At 40.3% G+C, this 25,321-nt stretch overlaps 2 protein-coding genes across 3 annotated transcripts; both read right to left on the reverse strand.

Annotated features, from left to right (window-relative positions):
* Positions 1 to 1,168: 1,168 nt before the first annotated feature.
* Positions 1,169 to 17,556, reverse strand: tbrg1 (transforming growth factor beta regulator 1). Of its 2 annotated transcripts, XM_071516644.1 has the most exons (22): positions 17,458 to 17,556; positions 17,087 to 17,214; positions 16,653 to 16,801; positions 16,161 to 16,286; positions 15,677 to 15,838; positions 12,836 to 13,022; positions 12,578 to 12,708; positions 12,279 to 12,444; positions 11,964 to 12,067; positions 8,427 to 8,640; positions 7,494 to 7,551; positions 7,280 to 7,362; positions 6,698 to 6,734; positions 5,695 to 5,931; positions 5,266 to 5,336; positions 4,662 to 4,903; positions 4,402 to 4,538; positions 3,878 to 4,024; positions 3,082 to 3,179; positions 2,494 to 2,604; positions 1,757 to 1,902; positions 1,169 to 1,300 (listed from the first exon to the last, which is right to left on the reverse strand). In XM_071516644.1, the coding sequence occupies exons 1-22, from the start codon at positions 17,539 to 17,541 to the stop codon at positions 1,212 to 1,214; spliced, it is 2,907 nt and encodes a 968-aa protein (XP_071372745.1). In that variant the 5' UTR covers positions 17,542 to 17,556; the 3' UTR covers positions 1,169 to 1,211. The 2 variants fall into 2 exon arrangements, with proteins under 2 accessions (XP_071372745.1, XP_071372746.1); XM_071516645.1 differs by lacking the exons at positions 11,964 to 12,067; positions 12,279 to 12,444; positions 12,578 to 12,708; ... (4 more) ...; positions 17,087 to 17,214; positions 17,458 to 17,556 and adding exons at positions 6,261 to 6,323; positions 9,050 to 9,312 and having other exon boundaries at positions 8,430 to 8,593.
* A 1,446-nt stretch (positions 17,557 to 19,002) lies between these two features.
* Positions 19,003 to 24,660, reverse strand: mmp20a (matrix metallopeptidase 20a (enamelysin)). The gene is made up of 10 exons (XM_071516648.1): positions 24,538 to 24,660; positions 23,292 to 23,548; positions 22,854 to 23,002; positions 22,542 to 22,673; positions 22,133 to 22,291; positions 21,903 to 22,014; positions 21,630 to 21,772; positions 21,257 to 21,413; positions 20,169 to 20,272; positions 19,003 to 19,621 (listed from the first exon to the last, which is right to left on the reverse strand). The coding sequence occupies exons 1-10, from the start codon at positions 24,655 to 24,657 to the stop codon at positions 19,521 to 19,523; spliced, it is 1,434 nt and encodes a 477-aa protein (XP_071372749.1). The 5' UTR covers positions 24,658 to 24,660; the 3' UTR covers positions 19,003 to 19,520.
* Positions 24,661 to 25,321: the final 661 nt, after the last annotated feature.

Genomic DNA, 25,321 nt, shown 5'->3' on the forward strand with positions numbered 1-25,321 from the left:
GTGATGACGGTTAACAGGACATGCACGTTGCGCATTTGGCATTGCGTAATGATGAGAGGGACACAGTTTTTGGCATTTGGCATCGCGTAATGGGGACAGCATATGGCACAAGTTGGTCCATTCCAAACTATAGAACTGACGATTGCAATCATGCAAACATCCCAAAAAGTTGATCCATGCAAACGCTAGTTTCACCAGTCACCAAAACAGGATGTGAAGACGTTGTTTTTAACCAATAAAATTCAGATTAAATGGTTCGCTTCCTGAGATTGGTTCGAATGGTGTTCTCACCAGAAATGAACCGCTCCACAGTTGGAAGCAGCCTGAGACCACCTCTTCGAGGTGGACCAGAGAGCGGTTATTTGGTCCGCACCAGGGTTCGATTAGGGTGTTCACACCACCCCAAACGATCCGAACCAAGGGGGTAAACGCTCCGGGGTTCGATTCAAACGGACTAAAGGCTAGTGTGAAAGCACCCTCTATGTAAAAAAAAAATCACAATATTTTTAACTTCTGATGATTACAACACAAATAATGTATTTTTAACTTGCATCATTTGTACACTTAAAAATGTGTGTGTGTGTGTGAGTGAGAGAGAGACACACTATGTAATAAAAGTATTCTTTTATCCAAACGTGATATGATGAATTTTACAGATATTTCAAGTGGAAAAAATCAACTTTAATAATTATGTATTATGACAGCTACATAGGGTACCAACAGTTAATTACTTCTGAGAGAGTATACTATGTACAGGAAACTTTTATATACGGAAGCAAGTTTTCCTGTTTTGTATAATCCCTCTGGGTATGAAAGCCAATGCTAAGTGTCTTTTTAACATAATATCAGCTGGGGCAGAGTCCCTGAAATCCAGTATAGATGTTGAAAAATATTAAAAACAAAAAAGAAGTTCCAGTACAGAGGTGTTGCATGTAGGCTGCTATAGGCAGGTACAGCAGAAAGCTAACTCACTAGCCACATCCAGTACATTAGCTTCAAGCACAGATCCCCAATGGTGTTATATCCAGGGACTTACTATAAGATGACAACACAATAAAGAACCACACTACATGCCTCCGTTTCATTAATAACTGGACCATGTAGGTAGTTTTGAAACTTAAAGAAAAAATGGAAGCATTGTAAATAAGAATGGAGGTCTATGAGAATTACATGGAGATGACCTTAATTTCAGCTCGCTTTGGACCAGAATCTCAGGAGCTGAAGTAGGAGGTAGAGGGCTTCATGGTGGGGGAAGTAAGGTGGTGCTGATGAGAGGAGCCAGGAGACTGTGGTGTCTGGCCTGGGGAAAGAGAGAGATGCTTCATTAATCATTTGGTGGAAACAGAGCTGTTGTCGGTGTCATGGGTTGAGTTCTCATCACTCTGGCATTATGAAATGCAGCATGGTGAAGATGATCATGCAAAAAGTATAAAGAAGTGCTAGAAAATAACAAAGTTTGGCTATGCTCATACTGTGAAATCTTAATTCTTACATTCTCTCACTCATTCAGTCACATCCTCATTCATTTTATTCAATTAACTTAACCACACAATACCGCGGTGTATCTATACACACTATACATTCACATAGACTGCAGTGTAAGTGAATGTATAGTGTGTATAGATTCTTGTACTCGCTGTAATCAAGGTCCAACAACAAAAAATGTCATAGGCATAACAAAACACATGACAGAGATAGGCTAAGGCCAAGCTAAGAATATAGTCAATATGGTCAATGAATCTAATATCCAACCAACCTGTGATGTGCTCCGTCTTCACGTTCTCCTCAAAGCCCTGGTGTCTCTGGTAGGCCTCAAAGTTGACCGAGGCATCGTCCTCTGATAGGCTGTGAGGAACCTGTCCATCTCCAGGCCGACACACATCAAAACGTATCCACTGGTAGCTGTGTAAGCACAATAAGAAGCCAATAAGTTCTTAAAACCATGTATTGGGAAATCTAACCCTAACTCCTAGGGAATGGAGGTTGTCTGAACTAGTGAAATGTTGACATGATCGGGATATATTATGTCCTGTAATTCGTTGTCTAGTTTGCAGTTTAAGTAATTGCATAAATCAAAAATATAATATCTTCCTTTTTGGCATTCATCTTCAGTTTGGAATTTTAAATTAATGAGGTTCCATAACAAATTATAGCTACACTATTTAGGTTTGGGAAGGTAGATTTAACTTTGAAGTTGCAGTTGGTTGGCTTAAATTAAAAAGCAGAGCTCCCACTGTGGCCCTCATGTAAAATTCCATGAATTTTCCATGACTATTCCATGAAGTCTGAGTGCTTCGGTGACGTAAAAATGTTATTCTTTCCTGGTATTCTGGTATGTAAATGTTGCTTTGCTGCTCAAAAAAGTTCTAAAGAGGTAAACAGTCTGGTTAGTTAGCAGAGCTTACTAACAAACCATTCTCAGGTGAAGAGATCTCAAGTGAAAGTCCTGCAGTGTAGTTTACAAACGAGGCTCAGGGAGCAGGGTGAGCTTACTTGCTACATTTGCGTGCTCCGGGACAGCTCTGGATCAGGTTCTGGATGGTGGGGTGAGAGAAGCCAAAGAAGTCTGCTCCTGACGGCACGATCGTCGCCACAGACTTGGATCTAAAGGTGGACAGGTTGGATGATGGAATACATTAAATAAAATAGACTTAGCTGCCCCAAAATAGCATTTAAAATAGTACTTTGAAAAACAAAGAAGACTGCTGTGTTCTGCTCCTCTCTATTTAGCAGTTGGTGCACAGAAAAATACAAAAATACAAACTGACAGAAAAGAATGTAGGAACCTGCAGTCTTGAAGCATGTTTGTTTTTAAAATGTACACTGACCTCTTTTGTGCATTTTGCAATTTGACATGGCATGGCTTAATAAATACAAAACATTTCTGCCTCGTCTCTGCAAAGGGCAAAATCTATTAAGTTTGTAAGGTCCATACATTTTGCACAACAGGCAAATTCAACTATAGAAATAAATGTTTTTATGTTGTTATGTTTAATGTTTTTTTTTTTTTATAAAAGATATTGAATGAATAATTGAATATACTAAACAGTAAGTTGGCCCAGGTGATTAAAGCAGCCGTACCTGACAGATGCGATGGCCTTCAGCAGGTTGGAGTGGCAGGTCAGGGCGGAGGAGGCAACGATGGCATTCTGAGGATCTTCTTCAGGCACAATCTCAAACTAGAGGGAAAATGATGAAAAAAGTGTGAAAATCGCCACATTTAACACATCCAGCAAACAAATCCTCCGTTGCAACATAAAGTCCTGTGTGTGTGTCCCAATACATGACTTCCTTGAGGACCAGGTATAAAATATTACCATTTGATAATGAATGAAAATGTTTCAATAAAAAGCCAACTAGATCTTAATAAACAAGCTAGTACACAGTAAAAAATCCTGTCCACCAATATTTTTTGATTGATGGTTCCAGTTTAGCGTGAAACTTGTGCACTACAAACTGCTAACTTTGGTGGCCGTCCTGCACTACAAAGACAAATAAGATGAATAGGAACAACCTGTAAAACAAAACAGACCGGTTTTCCTTTAGTAGATCATTTACTGAAAAGCCCATAGAGCTGTATAGATACATATGGACAATCCATGTACTTGCAGTGTACAGCTAATTCATTTGCGTTGCTACCAGTTGCTCTTTACGTTAGTATTACAAAGTTTTTAATTCTTACCATTTTACAGCCTGCTGACAGCAGAGACAAACATGCTAACACGTCTTAAATGGTTTGAATGGGAATCTAAAAATGTGTGGATGGATTGGGGGACCAAAGCCTATTTTCTCTTCATTTTTTTTTTTTTTTACTTTACCTATGTATCTAAATTAGCAAGCAGCAGTTAAGACAACTGCACTGTGTGTGTGTGTGTACCTGTGGGCCCATTCCCCCATCCTTGATCTGGCAGGTGTAGAGGCACTGCTGGTCTGGGTTTTTCATGCTGGCAAAGACTCGTGTGCTGCAGAAGCCCACTGGGTAGATGGCACACTGGTCATGGAACAACATTCTGTCTGTGATGATCTGGACAACACAAACGTTGTGTTTGGTAATCAGTGGTTAGTCTTGATATATATTTATTTGCACAAAAGGAAAAAGTACATGTGGTAAGTCAAACATTAAGCAATGAAACATTCAATAATTTGTATAGAACTTGAAACTAGACCCATATGGATAATGTTAAGAAGTTAATGGACACAGTTGATATTGTCAAACTGAAACTGCTAATATATTGAAACAGACCAATACAGATAGAAAGATGTTTTTCAGATGGCATCAGTCCACTGAACTATGACTAGGAAATGATATGCATAACACACAGGATTGGAGGTCAGAAAATTATCATCGGTGCACAATGGTGTAACAAAGCCGTCACCGTCTGTGTCACGTGAGCCACTGACCTCTCCCAGGCTGTAGACCGTCAGCCCCCCCAGTACGATGGGAAACACAGGACGCCCAGAGGAGTCCAGTGGGATCGGCTGCACCAGCTTGCGAGATCCGTCCGCTAGCTTTCTCTTCTTAGACATCTTCTTGGGAACTGAAGAAAAACAAATAAGTGTTCACAGTAATGATATATCCCCAAGAACCTTAGCTGGGAAGACTCAAGTCACTAACTTTCAATATATCTATATATACATAAGAAAAAAATTTCACAGCTCACCTTCCTCCTTTCCATTTTCCCTGCCTCGCTCTCTCCTCTCCTTCTTGGGTTTTTTATGAGGTCCCTCCTCCACTGTTGACCCTGCTGAGCCCAGGTTATGCCCCCCAGACAGGCCTGAAGCCGCAGCAGGACCAGAGGTTAAGGCCACCGGCGGCACAGGTGGATGAGAACTGGTGCTGGGCGTGGGCAACAGCTCCCCCTCAGACAGAGACTGGTACTGCAACAAGGACTTCAGTAAGAACCTGGAATGAGAATGAATCCCACATCATTTTTTTAACTAAACAACAGTAATATGTATACAAGGTAGGAAATTTAATACCAGCCACCAAACAAATAATGGTAAATTCTGGCTATGATAGTAAGTTTTTTCTATTCTACCAGCTATTGTTAGGAGATTTGTTTCTACATACTAGGCTGACAGTGACCATTTCGAAAAGTAACGAACAAACAGTATACATGAATAAAAAACAGGAGAAAGTAGGATGACTAACTAGGTCTAACTAGTGACCACACCAGTTGGCATAGAAACCAATTATTTTATTCCTCTACCAATTCCTTATTACTTTACAGGAATCATCAGCATAGCTGGAGCACCTCAGCTCACCTCCGTTCCTCCTTTGCTCTCAGAAACTTCTCCTCCAAGTGGGCAACTTCATCACAGAGGGCTGCATTCTCCTGTGGGTAAACCATCATTAGGACACCGAAGACTCATTTAGGCTTGTACTAATGAAAGAGCTGGGTATCGAACGTAACATACTGATTTTTGGTAACAATATATGTTGAGGCATCAAAAATCTTCAAACTGTTACCCATTTAAGATCTGACTTTAAAATCAAATCACATCTATAAATGCTTACAAGAAAGAAATTTACTTCAACGCATTTAAAGGAAATGTTTCAAAACCAGTCATATTTCAACTATCATCACCAATATTGGTTTCCAAAACATTCTAATAACCAGCCCTAACAATAACTTTCCATGATACTACACAGTAGCCTAGTATTTCAATTTTATTACATAAAAGTTTACTCACAAATATCATGGCACGAGCTGCCTTGCGCAGCCTGAGGTACTTGAGCCGGTACTTTTCGTTCTGGTTCTTGCGCGCACCTCTCTTCATCTTGACCTTATGCTCTGAAGAACTAGTGGGGGAGGGGTAGGCAGGCACCGAGGCGGCAGAGCCGGAGCTGGAGATGGTAGTTTGGGGAGGGGAGCCCAGGAAAGACTGGGTACTGAAGGCTTGCAGGGCCTGCTGCCGCTCCTCATCGGTCTGTGAGGGGCAGAGGGAGAGAACCAGAGAGATCAGTCCCTGTGCAACAGGAGAGCTTGAGGCTTGTGCTGGTTTTGCCTTCAGGATGATGTATGAAAATACAGAATAAAATATGGATGATTAAATAATAACTGATGTAGCTTATACTTTAAACTGCAACACGACAAATAATGAAAATAATTGAAAAAAAAATGGACATGAGCAATTCAAAAATAAAATAATTTCTCATTTTATTCTGATTCTACTCCGACTTTATCTCTGCCCAGTCTTTCTTTATGTCCGTGACGACTCTAAGGAGGGTTTCCCTGTTAGTATGCCACATCACTCACCAACAGTGCAAAGACTCCGTTTCTGTTCTCAATCCTCTTGAATCTCCTGCTGCCTTTTTGTGTCTGAAACATAGTGGGACACTGAGGCCAAAGCATGGGGCTGGAAAAGCCAAACTCAAACCCAAAAGCTGGGGTTGAGCTAAACCCGAGAGTCCAGTCAAACTTCATCAGTATTAGATTAGGTTTAAGGCTTGTGCATCTGAGCACAAAGCATCCTTTACTCTGATTACAGCGCATTAACATCTGCCTCTCTTTCAATAAAGGGACGTAAGTCCAAAGAAGCAGGATGAGAAAATATGGAGAAATAAAAGATAATAATAGACAGAACTACAGATGAAGCATGTATTAACTGAACTAACAGAAATGCAGAATGGAAGTGCAATCTATTGTAGTCAACAGCAGAGGTTGCTGTCAGACAGCATCATCATTCCTCTTACCTCACGGTACATAACAGCTTCCAGGCTCGACTTGGCACTGCCAAGGAGATAACAGACATAAGCAGAGTTTAAAATTAGTTTCAGAAAGATGACTGTCCTTAGCACTAAACACCAGTTAGGACAAGACACCTACTGCTTCACATTTATCTTGTGCCTTAACTATTTTCTCCTCCTCCAATCATACTGTTTTCATTCTCCCATGTCATTCAAACTGTCACAGAGCTGCTCCAAGGTATCAGCTGTTTTCTCACATCCCACCGCCACCCTAATCTCCCTCTAGTTTTATGATTTATTGACTACTTTTATGATTCACTAAGTAGCAGGGCGGGAGTCACGCACAAACTCAGTCTCTATGAACTTGGGCCAACTCTGTCCGAATACCATCGAATACCATCTCAACTTTTATAAAGTTATAATGAGCTGGATCTTGTGAAATTCTAATCACCAAACTCCAGAATAATCGCAAGCTGAATAGCCAAAATAGCCTGAGTCATCGTTTCGTGATTTGACTTTCAACAACAGAGATATTCACATGAGAATACGGACAAGCTGATGCGTAGTAATTTGATAGGATTGCTGTACTTGGATTGAACGAGTCCCCTGTCGATGATTCTCTGTTTAATCTCCTTTATATGCATTGGACGTCCAGCTTCCTCCAAGACAATCTACATGAAAAAAAGGGGAAGAAAAAAAAGCACTGGTTACCAAACAAAAATGAAAATCCCTCACAGCAATGACTGATAGCAAATCCTTTTAATATCACTGTACGGAAATGTAATGAGGAAATAGAAGATACCTGTGCAGCATCGAGCCATGTGAGGTTTGGCTTCTCTGCAATATCACTGGGCGGTTCACTGTGTATAGAAAAGGTTTAGCATCATCTGGTGTAACAGACAAATCCACAAATCCTGTGCATGTAGTTTTCATAGAATATAAAATCTAAACCTTTTTTTCCAGAAGCATCCAAAGGAGTGAATATGGAGGCCATTCAAAAATTAGATATTCACCATTTTAAAATGTGAGACCTACTCGAAATAATGCCCCCTGATATGAAAGTAAACCCGACTCTGAGGTAATACCTAAGTTAGTGGCATTGTAAATCTTTGCTTATAAAATAGCAACATTTTAGAGCATGTATTCATCTGCATTTAAGTAAATATTAAAGCTGCACTGGGCAACTTCTCACACCGGTGGCTCCAAACGGCAGCGGGATTTAACTGTTTGAAAAATCTGAACTTCAATACCCAGAAGTCCTGTAAGGTGATGTCAGTAAACTGCACACAGCTCACCCATGTTTGCCAACCCGGCCAGTGTGATGCTTTACACCAAAAGATGTCAAAGGGGCGAGAGAGGAAAAAGATCTAATGATGAAAAGATCAAAAAGATAAAAAGTCCAGTTTCCTCTGGACGGAGCGCTCGCTCAATGCTGATTAGGAGACAGCTTGTATTTCACTCTTAAGTTTGACTTGTCACTTCCCATGAGCAGAGACATGTACATATCCAACACCAGATTTTTATTTGGGCAAATAAGGTGGATCTATGGTGTCTCAATTAGAGGGGCGTGGGATACTCTTCTCTATCGCAGCCCCACTGTGATCTAGACTGGTAAAACAGGTGTATTTCTATATAAAGATCTTGCCAAATGTAACTTTAAGCAATGAACATAAGTTGAAAATGTTTAAAAGTCTAAAGTATAACACAGCTTTTTGGAATCAAACTTGTTTTCAACAACCTTTCAAGAGTTTCAGAGGTCCCCGACAGACTTGCAATGCTGTCCAAAGCAGGAAAGAGAGAATAGTTCCCCTGTCCATCTGCCTCCATCTCGGACTCAAACGTGTTGAGTGACTCCATAGGAGACAGGGACGTGCCTCTGCCCTGGGTACTGCTTGTAGACGGCTGAAACATAAACAAGACACTCTCTAGCCAACCTTCTCTCTGTCTCTCTCTCACACACTCACAGTTAATATGACTTTTAGTGTTAGAGGTAAAACATAACACATACACACATCCATTCAGAGACTATAATCTGCCCTACAGAACCAAACAGCAACAACTGTTACTTTTTGTGGGTTTCAAAGGTCAGAGGCAATGGCATGGGTTTAGATTTAGTATCATATAAACATATACCTGTAAATGCTACTAAATGATATACCAACAATACTTTTGTGAGGGAAGGACATAAACTTTGAAGTGAGTTTCATTACTCACAGTTAACGTTACTGCTGTTTGGCTTATCAGGGCAGAAATAAGGCTTGCATACTATTAACCTACTTTATAACAGAATATGCAAGTCTGGGGTTAGGGTTGAGGTAAAACACACATAGACCTAAATAAAACTGCACCAAACCCTACCCCACTTCTTTCAAGTCGTGCTCTGGATTGCTCTTTTCCGTGTATCATCGGGGAGCCTTCACTTCTGTCCATCGCATTGTTTACATACGGTGTCGGTATGGCTAAACGGCTAACGGTAGCTAGCTAGCAAATGGCTCCGTCGTGAATGTGTAGTATAAGGTTGTGTCTACAGACAAGTCAAATGGCTACTTCGCTATTTGGACAACAATTTGCTTAAAAAGTGAGTGTTGAAAAGGGAAAAAAACATAGTCGAAAAAACCGACTGTTACAGGAACTAGAGGCAGACCGTTAGTTGATTTCACCGAACATAATACTGAGAGCACATTCCCCGGATATCCTTTTCAATTGATGTTGGATTGTAGGGAAGTGTAGTTTTTTTCTGAAACCATCAAGACTCCCCCTGAATTAGTGTGTTCTTCGACAATATAATACTATCCCACGGTTCATTACGGGTTGAAATTAACACATAACAAAGATATGAGAGGTGAGGGGGTTAAAATGCTTCTTTTGAGTGGGTTTTAAGTTGTTGTTTTTTACAGTCCTTGGTTTTGAGTAGTGGTATAATTAAGTTTTTTACAAGGTTAAAAGGATGTTGTGATATAACCTAACCTATCTGACACTGGCTAATGAAATACCCTGGAAAAGCAATGTCCACCCCACACATTTTGAGACCAACTGAAGGATCTAATTCTAAAACATCTGTATCTTCTAGTTATCCTATCCTCAGAAATAAGTATTTTGTTGACAAAAGTCTTTATCTGGCTAATAGCTTAGCCTACATTTTAGATCACACATACTTTGATGTCAGGAATCATTTTGTAAAATTCAATATTTAAAATGGTGTCTCATTTTGGATCATTATTGCTTGAAAGTAGGCCTAATTGAGTGCTCTTGGGAAGTTATGCACTGTATTTTATTTTTTCCAGATATGTTTTCTAGACAAATGTAACTGACGTAGCAGGTACTGAGTCAGTGTTTCCAGTTCCCTTTCAGCCTCTTCAGGCTGACAGCTGGCTGCTGACCTCTTTATTCTCAACTGTGGTTGTTCTCCTGTAACTGTTAGCTGGTAATATGGGAATCTGGAAAGCCGTCTTTGAGGTTAAGATAACTCCCAAAAATACTCAGGTCTTTCTGGGTCATTCTTTCTACTGCGATGTTCTGCTGTTCTCCATCTGGCACCTTCACATGGGAACACCATAATAACCTCTATGACAGTGTGCTGCAAACTAAATCATTCTTCTGATGTGTATATGAAAACACATTTTCCAAATCACATGAAAGCACTCTTTCCAAATCACATCTTTCCCCATTCTTCATTGTTGCAAAATGAACTTTGTGGTACGGACCTAAATGCTTGTGTGGTTGTTTTTATGTGCAGTGAACAACACTCAGATTACAGGGACAGAGCCTAAGTATGCCACACCTAGAGCCATTAAGGATTGTCCCATGGTAGAATAAAACACAAGTCCCTTAAAGCGATTTGTGACCCTGTCCGAAATTGAAACAGGTTGAACTGATTTGCTGTGTGACTGGGCTGCCAAGAGAGAAGCATTTGACAGACTTCACACACGATACTAGCATTATTGCTTATTTTCTAGAGATAACAGGGATTGTTTTCCTGAACATCTGAAGGAGCTATTTATTGTCATTTTGTCTTAAGGCCACCGGATTTCCAGGAGTAGTTTAAAATGTTGATCTCCCTTCCCAGATTATTGTTTCCCACCGCAGTTGCTCACTTCCTTGGCCTGTAATTGTTCTGTGCCACAACCAGGATAGCCTATTACTGCATGTACACATGCAATACAACACTATAAAATACTAAACTATATTCACGTGCTTCAAAACAGTGGTGACTCACCCTGTATACTGGATCATCTCCTTTGTGGCTAAAGTTGAGCAACACAACTTCTTTTTGATTGGTCCTCATTTTAAAGCTGCAGCATCCTGCTGGAGTGCACGTGAGCCAGATAGTAGGAGCATTTCACAACGAAATAGTTCAGAGATGATCGAGGAAAAAAGTGGTTCAAATTGTCTCACTCTCCCCCGCTCTGAGTGTGAGGGCAAGATGATACAATCAAATAAAAAATAGTCTGGAAGTTGGGTCCCACTATTGCTAGAGGGCACAGTAAAAAATGGCAGGAATGCTCTTGCGTAACTCAGTTCTGACATTTATTTGAATCCCTGGGGTATGTTCAGAGGACGTTACAGTAGGGACAGAACAGTCTAAGCTGATTACCCCTCACATTACAGCCCCAATTGTGCAATTTGACATCACTGAAAGTAAATCAAATGAGCAAAACCCTCCAGGCAATTGAAATACATTCACCATCAGTACATTCCTTTGCAGTTTCAACACAGAACAATGTGGAACAAAAACATTTTAAAACAGGAGTGATATAATGATAATAAAAAACTGATGACTGATTACTGATCACATCCTAATTTAGACCCAGTATTTTTTTTTAATTTCTTATAAATCAACAGCCAAGCATAGGCTACACTACAAAACAAGACTCAGAGAACTGTTCATCAGAGAAGAATAAGCCCTCGATCTTACTGCCTCTTATGCAAATCATTGATTCATGTTATGCACACAGTCCTAAGACAAGTCATATTTTGGACATATTAGACAGAAAGTCTTGTAGTGTCTGCGAGGCTTCAGTAGCAGTTGAGCCAGCCGTAGTTGAGGAGAACTCGCATCACTGTCTTGTAAGCGAGGTAGTACTCACTCTGCCTTGGGCCATCTGAGAAATATAGGTATCCTATGGGAGGAAATGTTCAGTTTATGAGTATGTTGCTGCAATTGTGTGGAATGAGTCGATTTGCTTTTCATCCTTATGTAAAAAAAAAAGATGGATCTTGACTTGTGCGGAAAGGATCAAATCGTTAATGGGAATGATTTTGCATCGCTCACCGAAATTCTCAAACGCTGCGTCTACTTTGGAGCCAATGCCGGGGAAATCTTGAGTGATGTATCTTGGGTATCCACGGTCCATTTGGTTCCTGCTGTCATCATAGCTGGAAAGTGCACATCAATTATCTGGATGAATCACATTTTAAAATGGCAAGAACTGAATGCTAACAGGCCTAAACTGCTGGAAATGCTGCTGGAAATGCTAGTTAGCTTGGCTTGTGTATATCTATACTGTGTTTTCATCCAGTGAAGACAAACAGGTACACGCCATAATAATAACATGATAACAATATGATCATGACTTGTAACTCCCACCTCCAATACTGGTTATTCACAAAAATGAGTGTTTTTCCGGTGGTCGGCACATAGACGGCTGCATCCACCTTATTCACTGAGGAGGGGAGGCCAAGGTTGGTGATGGGCTTTGGATAGCCTGAAATGATTGTCTTTGCATAAGCCCTTATGCCCCAGTACTGGCGACCTGTGGAAAAACAGTTGGAGGGTATTATGCCAATTAAAAGTACAGCTTTACAGGAGGTGGATGGATATTTCCTTGCTGATTTATATTCGCTCAGCTCATTTATTTGAGCAGATTCAACCTGTGTGAAAAATACCTTCAAAAAGATGCACCACATCCTTGTATGGGACTTCATAGGCAGCATCGACCGCATTAATCCGTGGCCATCTTGTGTTCACTTTAATCAACCGGATTCCTCGGAAACTTGAACTCTTCCTCCAGTAGTAACTATTAAGGAACAGAAAAACTGGTTATTGGGACTTTGAATAAGATTCATCAGAAAAAGGATGTATGCTTGAATTCCATATAAACAGAAGATCATCACCGAGGAACAAAGACATTTTCCGAAATGTACCCGTTTTTGAAGAAGTACAGGTCTCCCCTGATGGAGGTGGCAGCGTCGAACACCAGGTCCCGGCTGCACTGCTCATCTCGGGGGTTGGGCTGAGGGTCTGGGTTGGGATCCTCTGTTGGTTCCTCAGGCTCTGGTTCAGGAGGTGGGTTGGGTTTTGGTGCTGGCGTGGGCGCAGGTGTGCGGCTGCCTGGAAGATTATATCACCAATGTAAACAAAAACCTTTTATCAGTTTGTTACTATCATATACAGTGTGCCTAAAAAAGTGGTAAACTCTACTGCAAATACAAAGACGAGGAAACTGAGATTAGGTGGTTTACCCTCCTTTACATCCCAGTAAGACAAACACAGTATCAGCCAATCAGGCACCACAAATATATCAGTCAGTACTGAGGCTACACTACAGTCATTACTGATGATGCAAACACACTCTAGGGCCAAATACCTATATCCACTGGGTGTGGGGAATAAAATACCAGGAACGCTTGATTTTGTTATTAAACAGACATGTCAGTCCAGGTGAAATGTATCATTCCTCATCGATTTTACCTTTAATTCTGCTTCAGTCATGCATGGGAGAAGAAGAAGGATCTCAAAGCCTTTACACTTGACATGGATTGTACAAAAGGGGATGCAACTTAATATAACAAAGCTGATCCTAATATACTAAGAGATGGCTGGCAGCAAGGCAGAGCCTATCTCCTGTTGCCTAGTTATTAAACAATCTACAGTTAATATGAGTTAATATGAGCAGGAGGAGAGGCAATGCCTTTACTTTAAAAATTTTGGTGGGCACAAGAGCTACTGATTGAGTTGATGTAATATTATGATTTGGCTTTTCTCAAAGAGGAGGTTATTATAAGCTGCCTGAAGGCAAGCCAATGAGAAGGTTCCTTTGGGTGTTTAGCCACTGTCCTGAACATTTTAAATGGAGCATGGTTATCAAGCAAAGAGTTCAAAGCGCTTACAAAGCAGCTTAATGCCAATTCAGCCTCAGGGATTTGTAGCATGTCAGATAGCTCACTGTGGTAGAGATCATGCATACAAGCTTGCTCATTAAAACTCCTGAGGTTCCTCTTGATGACAAAATAGGGTTGAGTTCTCTTCATTCTTGTGTCTCTAATGCAAGCAATAACACAAAGATCAAAACACCACTTGCGGTGCATTTTTTCTGGCCTGTTTAATGAGATTAGATCAATGAGGGTTGATTTTGCTGGGTTTTTCAAAGTTTGAACAGGTTGACTAACACAGGCCTGTGTTAATCTAGATCACCAAAGATTGCAGTACAGTATCAGTAAAACAGAACTTGACATAACTGGATGCACCACCACCCCTTCCTTTACTATCTCCATAGATATTATAGCCATTTAGCGCTACATCTGAATTAGCAACGCTTTTTTTTAACCATGTTTCAGTGAGAAGCAAAATGTCAGGGTCAGACTGACGTTAACATTAAGTTTTTGATTTTGTAGCAGACCTCTTAGACTTAACAATCCCAGGCTTTTATGGACTTTAAAACATTTGGATTATTTAGGCAAAATGAACTAACAGAGGTAGCATGTTGCACAATCAGAGCCAGGTGAGCAGTCTGAATCGCTAGTAAATTACTATAATTACAGCCAACTGGATTAACAGTGGTGCAAATGAAGTCCGAACCACCAGAAAATTAAATTCCTGCATATTACATCAGACTTGTCATAGTTTACTATGACAGGAATGATAAAAACATGTATATGTGACAGGTAGGACCTGCCCACTAGATAATTGACAGGTAGGACCTGCCCACTAGCTAATCACTGTCACCTGTGAGCTAATGAGAGGATAAAGATGCCTGCTTCTGGCTTGTACTTGGAAGCTGCATTGTTTGGTGAATACTGGCTGTGTGAGATGCATGTGAAGCAAACAGCTTATTGTCGGTGGTTGGAGCATCAACCCACCTTGAGGAGTTGCCATACACTTTGGTATGTTTACAGCTAAACATTTGCTTTTCATTTCTATCATGTTCTATGATTGTAATGTATTCATAACTTTTAGGTGATCAGTGTTCCAAGCAGTAACATTGGGAAGGGTGAGAACCACAATGAGGTAGGATGCCCTATTTGATATTGCTGTCACATATTGTTTGATTGGAGTGATTCAACCTTGTGTCATGTTTAGGGCATTCCAGACGTGCTACCTATGGTGCCTGCCTTGTGTTGTGAGTGTTCAGGTGCGGTGCATAAAAGGTAAATAAACATTGTTAGTGGTATTTGTAGGGGAGTGGTCTCCCTGAGGTATTGTACTACAGGAAGTGAATGATTTGTGTTGAATGTCATTTGTATTTGTTGTGTTGCAGGAAAGCCTTGTCGTGGCTGAGGCTGCCAGCCGCTGTTTGTGTATATAAAATAATATTGTAATTGGGTTGATGCAATAACATAGCTTTTTCTTATGGTATTTTCTATTATCCTACATCCCTTTTAATGCTGTTGGTTGGTTCCAGGCCCATTACTGGAGGGGAATCATTCTCTGTTGGTCCACTGGTGTGAGCGGGAGATGGTATCGGTGTTTAGTTAAATTAACACTTTGGTTCAGGTTTGGTTGTTCACTTTTGGTAAGTAGTAATTATCACCTATTGAATCACTATAGATTCACTTGTTTGACTTATGATCACTAACGTGTGTAGATTGTTTTTGCAGTGCACTGAGTTCTGTTCACCGGCCACTCCCTTGTACTGGTGGTAGCAGAGCCCCTTTGCTCCGGTGGGTCTGGGCCTCCTGTCGCTCTCCCCTTGATTTGATAGACTTGATAAATGTGGATCCTTTGGTTAAATTAATCATCACATGGGATCTAAAGGCTTTCATTACCGTAGAGGGCTTGAACCCCGCGCCTGTCATCATCTGGCAGCTTGTATCCGTTTGTGTTGACGTACTGATAGGTGGGGAACATCAGTGCACGTCTGTCCCTGGAGTGGTCCAGGCCCAGGGCGTGGCCAAACTCATGGGCCGCCACCAACAGCAGATTCACACCTGATTACAACAATTGCAATGATGTTTAGTAAGTTGAGACTCAAAAGATGGTCAGGTATCATACATATTTCATTTAAAATACTAATAGTAATTTTTCATGTGGTTATTTTTTTTTTTTTTTTAATCAAGAGGCAAATTCAGGTAAATCAGTCAGGAGTAAGACACTTCACTATAACTGTGTGCTATCAAACTTCGTCATATTTATACCATCTGTGACGATTCAAACTTCAATGAATCTGTGACTGCGGAAAAACAATCCACTTCAATATTTCAGATCAGGGCAGCTCCAGCTTTGCTAAAATGACATGGCATAAGACTTTACCTCTTTGGGTTAGAGTCCAAGTTTCATCATCATCAAAGTGTGTGTCCCCTCCTTGCGCCTGTCCAGGGGAGTTAGCATGGGCCAACACTCCACTTGGCCCATCAAAAGGGTAAAAGTCCCCATGATCTGTATTGGGACAAGGAGATAATGCAATCTGTAGTTTATTTGCTGAAACGAATGAGAGTATGTTTGAACAGAGATGAGATATGTCTTTGTACTTTGATCCAGAGAGAAAGCAATTCTCCTAGTACAACTGGTAGATTTAGGCAAGCAATCTGATTGGTCAAAGACACGTTCCAACCATGTTGATAATTACAGCTGACATCACCGATGTACCCATAATCACAAGAATCTTTCTTGCGATTATGGGTAAGTCTCTAACGTATTATTACTCAAACAAAACAATAAATTTTGTTCTTTTCTTTGCATGTTTTCCACTCATTTCCTATGAGAAGTTCTGTATGTAAAACGTCCCGTTTCATCTAGACTCACATCCGCCCTTGAAGAGGATCATGATGTCCGCAGTTCCGCTGTAGATCTGTTTGAAGTCCAGCGGGATGACGTCGCTGTAGAGCTGGAAGGCCTGAGCAATGGTTGCATCCACCTGACTCTGGCTCAGATCTGGAGTGTACTGGGTGATCCTGTTCACATCCGGTTATAATGGTTTGGTATATGAAATACATTTACAATTACCTTATGCTGTACATTTATATTTTAACATGTTAACACGTTTGAAAGACAAATGCAATATGGAGTGATACAACAAAAAATGTCTCATCATCATCATCATCATCATCATCATCATCATCATCATCATCATCATCATCATCATCATCATCATAATATCAGGGCAATGCCCATTTATTCAGCCACTTAAAATTCAACCAAATGTAATGAAAGTGTTGCACCTCTCTAGGTCACAGTACCTGTAGGTAATCAGCCTCTTCTCCCACTTGGGTTTCCCGGGGAAGTGTCCATATCGGCTGATATCCGACACGCCGCACCTGGGCGCCTTCATCACCTGCACAGTTTCCTTATCCAGGATGCCAGTCACCTGGTGGTCAATGGTGGTGGATGATGTGAGATAACGGCCACATAGATTTGTATGTCTTTTTTATAATTGAAAAAGTTATTTCAATTTCAAATTTCAAAATGAGATATCCACTAAATAAAAAAAACCCACTAAATATCAGGCATTTCTTTTTCGGACATTGAGAAATCGGACATTGACAAATTATCTCAATTAATCTCAGCTCATTCTTTAAAAGTGCAAAACCTTGCTATTCCTTGTTATTACCTCCAGGCCGAAGAAAGCCTGCATGACCTGTAGATTCTGGCTGAACGAGGACTTGGTGATGCTTCGCGTTGAGGAGTTGGTCATCCCAACATCAGTGTAGAACTGAGAAAGGTATCCCTGATATGGAGATAAGGAAGATGATTGAATAGAAAGTGATTCAGATTTCATCTGATAATGATCATGCTTATTAGATAGTAGAAATGTTATTTCTTCCACTATAACTAGAGGGTAGTTTTTCACAAATCGGATTTAAACTGAATTGTACAAAATATTAAGAACAGTTTCCACTTTCACTTGTCTCAGTTATCTAAAGCATTAAAAATCCTTCTTTAACCTGTCTCACTTACATCTCCCCCTCATGACTTAAGCAGATTTAAAGATGAACACAAAAAAGGACAAACGTTCACCTGGATTTGCCCGGTCAGTCTATTTCATTGAAAGTTCCTAAAGTTTACTCAATGTACATTGCATTACCTCAGCCAGCTCTTCCTCTTCTGGTGAAGTTTGGCCCGCTGGGGCAGCATGACACAGAGCCAGACAAGCCAGCAACACCGTCCCAAAAGCAGCGAGTGAGCCCATTTTGTTAAAAACTACTTTTTGTCTTCCCATCCACTGTCTTATATAGTCCACCTTGACAGCCTGAGGTGTGTATTGTTCTGATAGCACTTGAATAAGATGCCAGGGAAGGCCGTGTCCTCTGGTGCATTCCAGTAAATGTCAGGACAAGCCCCTGTGCTAGAGGGGAAGGGGTGTAAAGAGTCACTCCTCTGATAACAGAGTAGGAGGAGATGTTATTACTAGTGATAGGAACACCATGGGAACACAGTTCAATTGAGTTTTGTGCTGTTATCATCTTGATTTTTTAAGCAAGATGTTTTTATGAGCCCCAGTAAGGGTTTCATTATCCCACCTGCACATATTTACTCAAAGTTTTTATCTTTTCTTTGTGTCATTTACATTATATGTGCAAATTTATAAACTAATTTAAAGCCGCACTAGGCAAGATTCTTATGTAAAAGTACATCTTATCAGCCAAAGAGAAGAGCGTACTATCCTCCCTGTACTTTTGCTCCATTTGGCCGAATGAAATTCTGGTGTTGGATATGGACACAAGCAGGAAATCTTCTCTGCACACAGGAAGAGACGAATCGACGAGCGGAATACAGAACAGCAGCAAGCACGCACAAAGTCAACAGAAAACTAGACTCACCAATGTTCTTTTGTTTGCTTCACTCCTCCGTTTGGTATCCTTTGATGTAAGACGACCACAGTCCGGCTTGGTTGGTAAACATGAGCATGCTGTGTGCAGTTTACTGATGTCATGTTAACATGATGTCTGGGTATTGAAGTTCACAAATTCTCTTTATCTATCTATCTATCTATCTATCTATCTATCTATCTATCTATTTGTCTAAGAAAAACTGCATGCTTCAAAAAGAGTCTGAGAGTCTGCATGAGACTCTGGAGAGCAAAGATGAAACAACTGCATAATACAAAAATAAGGAAATTCAATTTTATTGAAATAACATTTCATGTGATGCATCCTATTTATACATATTCAAATCTACAATATAGACAAGGTGATGTGTACACTAGCCTCATGTGGCCAGTCTTCCAAAGCTATGTTAAGGTACATTTTTAAGTGGCGCCAGTGAGAAATTCTGAATGTAGAATTTGGATGCAGCGGATTAGAGTACAACAATTTAATTCACACCCCAATATGAAAAAGCTTTGATGAGCTTTGCACTTGATATTCACATTATAAGTATTAGGTACATGCTTGCACATGAGATGTACCAGCACCATCGTACCCCCAAAGGGATTGTATTCAACTGTCTGAAGAAGGAGCAGGTACACACTTGCTTCAAAAAGGGGTGTAATGATCCAATCACAGACTTAACATTTTAACATCTCTGATCTTTCAGTCTAACAACTCTGGCCTTTCTTTTTTCAACATTTTCTCTTTCAAAGTTCTTCTTGTCTACATGAATGACGTACAGCAAAGATGTATTCTCAGTAACTAATCATTTAACCCTGTTGACCCACCATTGCCACTGACTGCATCAGCAGCCCAGCCAAGCATTCACTGCAATTATATTCACCACCCGGTTTCGTCTAAAGTCGTACTGGTAGGATTTTGTCCCACTGAAGAGGTAGATGCTACCTGTCATCAGAAAATCATACAAAAAAAATTATGTTTTCAAAACCATAAGAATATACAGAGACATGTAATATGTGCTGAAATATAAAATGTGTGTTAGCCCCTCATGTTGTGTCAAAATATACTAGAAATGAAACATGAACACCAAAACTCAGCTGTACGGAACAAGTCTACTTGAGCAATTACATTTTACTAAAACTGGGTTGATCAGTATTATCAGTAAAATTGTGTTGTAATAGTATTAAGACATATTTGTTGTTGTTTTAACTTGCTTGTAGCACCAAATAGGGAGGGCTTACCTCATCAGTACAATTCAGTATAAAATTACCAGTTACAGAAAAGTGCTGTCCTATGATTTTCTGAACTCTCTGGCACTCCCTGTATTGTCCTATGTGGCAAACCCCACCCATCTGCCACTTAAATAGGCTAAAACAAACTATATAAAGACTTTGCAAGTGCTATTTCTATTGTGTTCTATTTGTATGCTGCAGCCCAGGGTCTGCATAATACCAACTTCACGATGAAACTGTGACAGGTTTCCCTTTCTTACCATCTAACACAAACGCAGCATCGACCCATCTCACGATGCCAGTCCAGTCCATCTGGATCAGTCTGGGAAAGCCTGGGTCCATCCTTCTTCTGTGCTCATCGTACCTGGGGATTGCATCATTCATATACAAGTGCATGAATAACCAACTTGGACCTTCTTTTTCAGTATATCCATCTCATTATATAAGTGTTTTCCACAGTGCATGCAGCATGCTACAATGTCTGAGAGATATAGGCTAATGTTGTAGTCTAGTCTAGTCTTGTTTATTTATATAGCCCTTTATCACAGTCAAGTCTCAAAGGGCTTTATATACCATCAAATACATGTCATATACCATACTACATCATATATACTGTACACATATATATACACATCATATACATACTTCATATACATCATTTACTACATCATATACATACTATACATCATATACTATGTCATATACATACATCATATACCACACTACACACAAACACACTCAACACCTATGGGCAATTTAGAGTCTTCAATTCACCTGACCTGCATGTCTTGTCAAACAATTAAACTGTTAACCATTAAATTACAGTTTTATAATTTCAGTTTTTATTTCATTTTATTTAGTTTCCATTTAGCTTCACTTAGGTTTCAGGTAGTGTTGTTGAGCATTCATTTAATTTTACTTTTAGTCAAAGTCTTTTTAACGGTGATACTTTGTCTGTTTTTCATACATACTGATACAAACTGTCTTTGGATGGCCATTGTAGGTATTTAGGTATTGATAATGTATTGATAAATTAGTTGAACTGGCCCATTCATTGCTAGAGGATTCTCTCGCTACTTGATTTACAGTATGACAATGGTCCAAACATTAAAACTGAATAACCTGGCATCAAAAAATCACTAGGTGGCAGCCTTTAACTGTTTGGCACTGGAATACTGCCTATTTACTTGAGGTGGGCTTACTGTACAGGTATGAAGCATCTATTCCTATTGGCTATGAGAAAATGGATGCTTTATTAAAATTATTTTGATGATATGAACAAAACATAGCAGAGTATCTCTTTCTTTTGGTGATGCATTCAAACCAAGGTGGCAGAGAAGAAGTTTACCTGTAATAAAACTCTCCTATGAAGAAGAATGTTTTCCCGTATTCACTAATATGCACGGCAGCGTCAACCTGCTTGACTCTGGAGGAGAAGCCGTACTCGTAGATGGAGCCAGCATGACTTTTCATCTTAAGCTGTTGAACCACCCAGTACTTATGACCTGGAAAAACATAGCCGTGTCACTGCATTTTGGGACACTATGAAAAACAGCAACATACCACAAGGGCTGCCAAGCTCAATGAGCCTCTTGCATGAAGTGCAACACTTAAGTTGCACAAGGCTGTAATTTAGGTGTAACATGGCGTTCTCCTACTGGAAATCCAGCCTTGTCATGCTGAGGCCTAAGTGATGCCTTGCAGACTGCCCATTACTCTACCAGTGAATATGTACGCCACGCCTTTGGCAGGGATGTCATAAGCGGCATCTACGTGAGAGTCAATGCTCGGTAGAAACGTGCTGCTGTGGCCCTCTCTCAGGCGATTCCAATAGGTCGTCCATGTTGTCCTCATCCACATGTACCTGGGTTGAAACAAGTGAATGTGTGCAGGTTTTAAACAGAAGTACTGCATGTCAATCAAGACTAAATTGTTGTGCAAACATATTCAAAGACCTCATTCAAACACATTATTCACACACCTTTAAAACGTACCTGCTTTTAAAGAAAACAATCTCATTTCCCATCACTGCCACTGCATCGACAGAGAAGTTGGGGTCACACTTTTTGGGGATAGTTTGCATTTCTAGTTTTCTAGTGGGCTTGCCTAGGAAACAGTGCAATATATATCCATATGTCATGATACATCATCGTACACTATGCATTAATCCATTTATTTCCATTTGTGTGCTGATAATCACTTTACCTTTTGAACTTGTACTCACCATACAGTGTTTGGATCCCAAGCGTATCATCTTTTGGTAGAGTGTATTGTGTACTGCTGTACTTGTAATTGGGGTACATGATAGCAGAGGGGTCTTTAGAGTGAGTTAAACCCAGCGAGTGGCCCAACTCGTGGGCTGCAACAGTGAACAGGCTGTAACCTGAAATAACAGGCAACAGTTTCATCAGGTCCATTTAAAGAGTCTTCCTTTCCTCTTAGGTATTCCATGACATTGCAAGAAAATAATCATGCAGATCAACAAGAAGTCGTAAGAAAAAATACAGATTTTTTTTTTGGACAATCTGCCCACAAATGTCTTAGTCATGTCTTTTTTCATTTATCTCCCATTTCATTTACTATCTAACCTGCTTGTAGCACAATATTGACAGCATGTTTTGGCTGTGACGAACCTGGCCTTTGTTTCCCCATCGTCCATGTTTCATCCTCGTCGAAGTGCACATCCCCTCCCATCCCTTCTCCTGGCTCAAAGGCGTGGGCCAGCACACCCCTGGGCCCATCAAAGGGGAAGAAATCTCCATGAGCTACCGGGGAAGAAAAACACCCACAGGGCTTATAGGAAAGTCTGATGTGCGCTGTTAATGGGAAACATCGCATTACCTTTATCTCCTATGGCATTGTTGAACATAATAAGGCACTTTATTTTGTACTGAGTGTAGCTTAACCGACAAAACAACTTCTCAAAAGCGGTTTGAAGATAATACTTCTTCGGGCGAAGGAGAAGACAATGTCAGCTTTGCCATGGTGGACTTGGATGAACCTCAGCGGTGCCACGTCACTCCAGATCTTCAGGGCTAAGCGAAAGGAGCTTTCCACATCCTCTCTCTTCATGTCCGGAGTGTATTGTGCAATCCTGCATGCCATTGACAAAGGTGAACACACAGACATGAGGCATCTGGAGCAACAAGGACAGAGGCGGACAAGTTCCAGAGCTGCTGGTACAGTAATACATCCTCTGTTGGCAACACTGATGTAATAGATACGTAAATAACTGGACAACAATCAAAATCTCTAAAATCCCTTTTACAGTAATACAGTATTACAACATTGCTCTAAAAAGAAACAGTTGAAAACAGGACATTACTGGCTGAATAATGTCCAAAAAAAGAGATGAGTTTCACAAGTGACACAAAACATCTCACTTGTATGTAATGGTGTGGTTCTTCCATTTGGGCCTTCGAGGGTAGAAGCTGAAGTTTTCAACATCTGGAACACCGCACCTCGCCTCCCTCATCACAGCCAGGGTGTCAGGGTCCAGGCGGCCTGTCTCACTCAGACCAAAGAAGCTTTGCATTTCCCTGATCTTCTCCTCCATGGCTGAAGTGGATCTGGCCCTTCTTCTCCCAGCCACTCTAATTCTGCTGTTGGGGTTCAGATTGTAGAACCTCCTGAGGTAGCCCTGTTATTGAAAGGACTTTAGGTCTGGAAAGTACTAAAAGACTCCCCAAATCTCTATTTCTCATCAAAGTCTTCTGATTTCTCATGAAAAGTTGTCTTAATGTTATCTGAATCAGGTGTTGTGTGTCTTCTGTGGTGTATGCTTCAGATGCATCAACCTGGTTTCCACTACAGTGCCAAACAAGACTTGCTAGGGCTTGTCCATTATTCATGCAGATTATTACATTTTGTTGACAGCTACGTTTATACAAGAGTAGCGCCATAAACTCTGACACTACAGTGGAGCCCAAGCCTCAATCTCACCATTAAGATTTTGTGTCCTGGACCATTTTCAGTGAGTTCAAATTCTGCAGGTCATCATCATTGTGGACAGATTAGAGCATTGCGAATTCTCTTTTAGATAGATAAATGTTGCTTACATGGAGCCATAACAGACCACAAGTTTCATCTTGCATGTACAGTATGATATTGTGGTTTGATTTTCATTTGGCAATCTATTAATGAGGTTAAAACCAAAATTAGTCCTGAAAAGACGTCATCCGTGGCTAAATGTACCCAATAACCTCTCTACGATTGTCTCAAAGTAGTGAAGCATTCTTTTGTTACTAATCTTTACACTTAAGAAGCATTTGTAAAGTCAAAACATTATATCAACAGATATATACTCCTCTATGAAGTATAGATGAGGACAAACCTACACTACAGTATACTGTAGCTACCTCTTGCCCCATAGTGGAACCTAGTAAAACAAATCTGCATAACAGTTAGAAAAGGGACCTTCTTAAATGAAGGTACAGTAATAAAACCTTACTTGGTTACACTTCTAAATTAAAGTATTTTTACTGGATTCTCACAACAAAAATATGATTCATAAACATGTAATATAGTTTTACTACCTATGACATTTCTATAGGATATCTGTTCATGACTTCTTTCTGCATCTGCATGATTCCCATATAAACTCTGCAAGACAGTCTTCCATGCACAAACCTCAGCCAGTTCCACATCCTCAGGCCTCAGCCACTGATCCTGATCAATGGGTAAAGTCCACAAGATATCCACAAACATCAGAGAGCCCAACACAGGTATCCATGACCAGAACAACTCCATCTTTTAAATGAACATCACAGCAAGCTCATTTTCATCTGGCTTCAGATTTTATATACGGGAGCATTCTTGAGGTTGTTGGGCAATCACATGGGCGAAAAGCCTTAAATCCAGACGTTACAGCTTTGTCTACCTGGCTCAATTTTCTGGAGGTTTTGTGGGTGAAAAACACCTCAGGGAATGTCTACATGCTGTGTCTGGGCTTTTCCCTGTCTCTTGAGGGAAAAACAGATGATTCCCCATGTGTATACAGTGTGTTTTACAGTATAAGAACCTCTGGCCAAAAGTGCTGCACATGATTTGTAGATTCAGTTCTTGCAAAAGATTTTGAATGAGGTTTCAATAATAATTTGACATAGCCATAATTGGAAACAACAAAAACATTAATAAATAAATACCTTGGAGACTACTTTATATTGTCATGTACTGAATCAATCAGACATGTAGCCAAAGGTGAGGCGGTCCCACATTGTCAGTGCAGCATAATATTTGCATATATCAGTCTCAACCGCAGTGATGATGGGTAGCACATTTTATGGAAGGATTTCAAATAAACTCACCACATTAGTTGATCTGCTCTGCTGGGACCATTTTACTGCAGTGTAAACAACACTAAAACAACACACTTCTCATGTCTTTTACATTCCAATTCTTTATTTTGACAAAA

This window comes from Centroberyx affinis, unplaced genomic scaffold, assembly GCF_046629955.1.
Source record: "Centroberyx affinis isolate AG114_WGS23_722 - 3 ecotype Tasmania unplaced genomic scaffold, CSIRO-AGI_Caff_v1 ptg000419l_1, whole genome shotgun sequence".
Lineage (NCBI taxonomy): Eukaryota > Metazoa > Chordata > Actinopteri > Beryciformes > Berycidae > Centroberyx > Centroberyx affinis.

Excerpts from the sequence above, each read along its gene's own strand:
- mmp20a (XM_071516648.1), bottom strand. The coding sequence starts at position 24,657 with ATGGAGTTGTTCTGGTCATGGATACCTGTGTTGGGCTCTCTGATGTTT. Across the intron at positions 23,003-23,291 it reads AACCACACCATTACATACAA|GATTGCACAATACACTCCGG; the intron begins GTGAGATGTTTT and ends AATGGCATGCAG. Across the intron at positions 21,773-21,902 it reads ATTGTTTTCTTTAAAAGCAG|GTACATGTGGATGAGGACAA; the intron begins GTACGTTTTAAA and ends GTTTCAACCCAG.
- tbrg1 (XM_071516644.1), bottom strand. The coding sequence starts at position 17,541 with ATGACCAACTCCTCAACGCGAAGCATCACCAAGTCCTCGTTCAGCCAG. Across the intron at positions 6,735-7,279 it reads AGGGGACTCGTTCAATCCAA|TGCCAAGTCGAGCCTGGAAG; the intron begins GTACAGCAATCC and ends TCTCCTTGGCAG. Across the intron at positions 2,605-3,081 it reads AAGGCCATCGCATCTGTCAG|ATCCAAGTCTGTGGCGACGA; the intron begins GTACGGCTGCTT and ends GTCCACCTTTAG.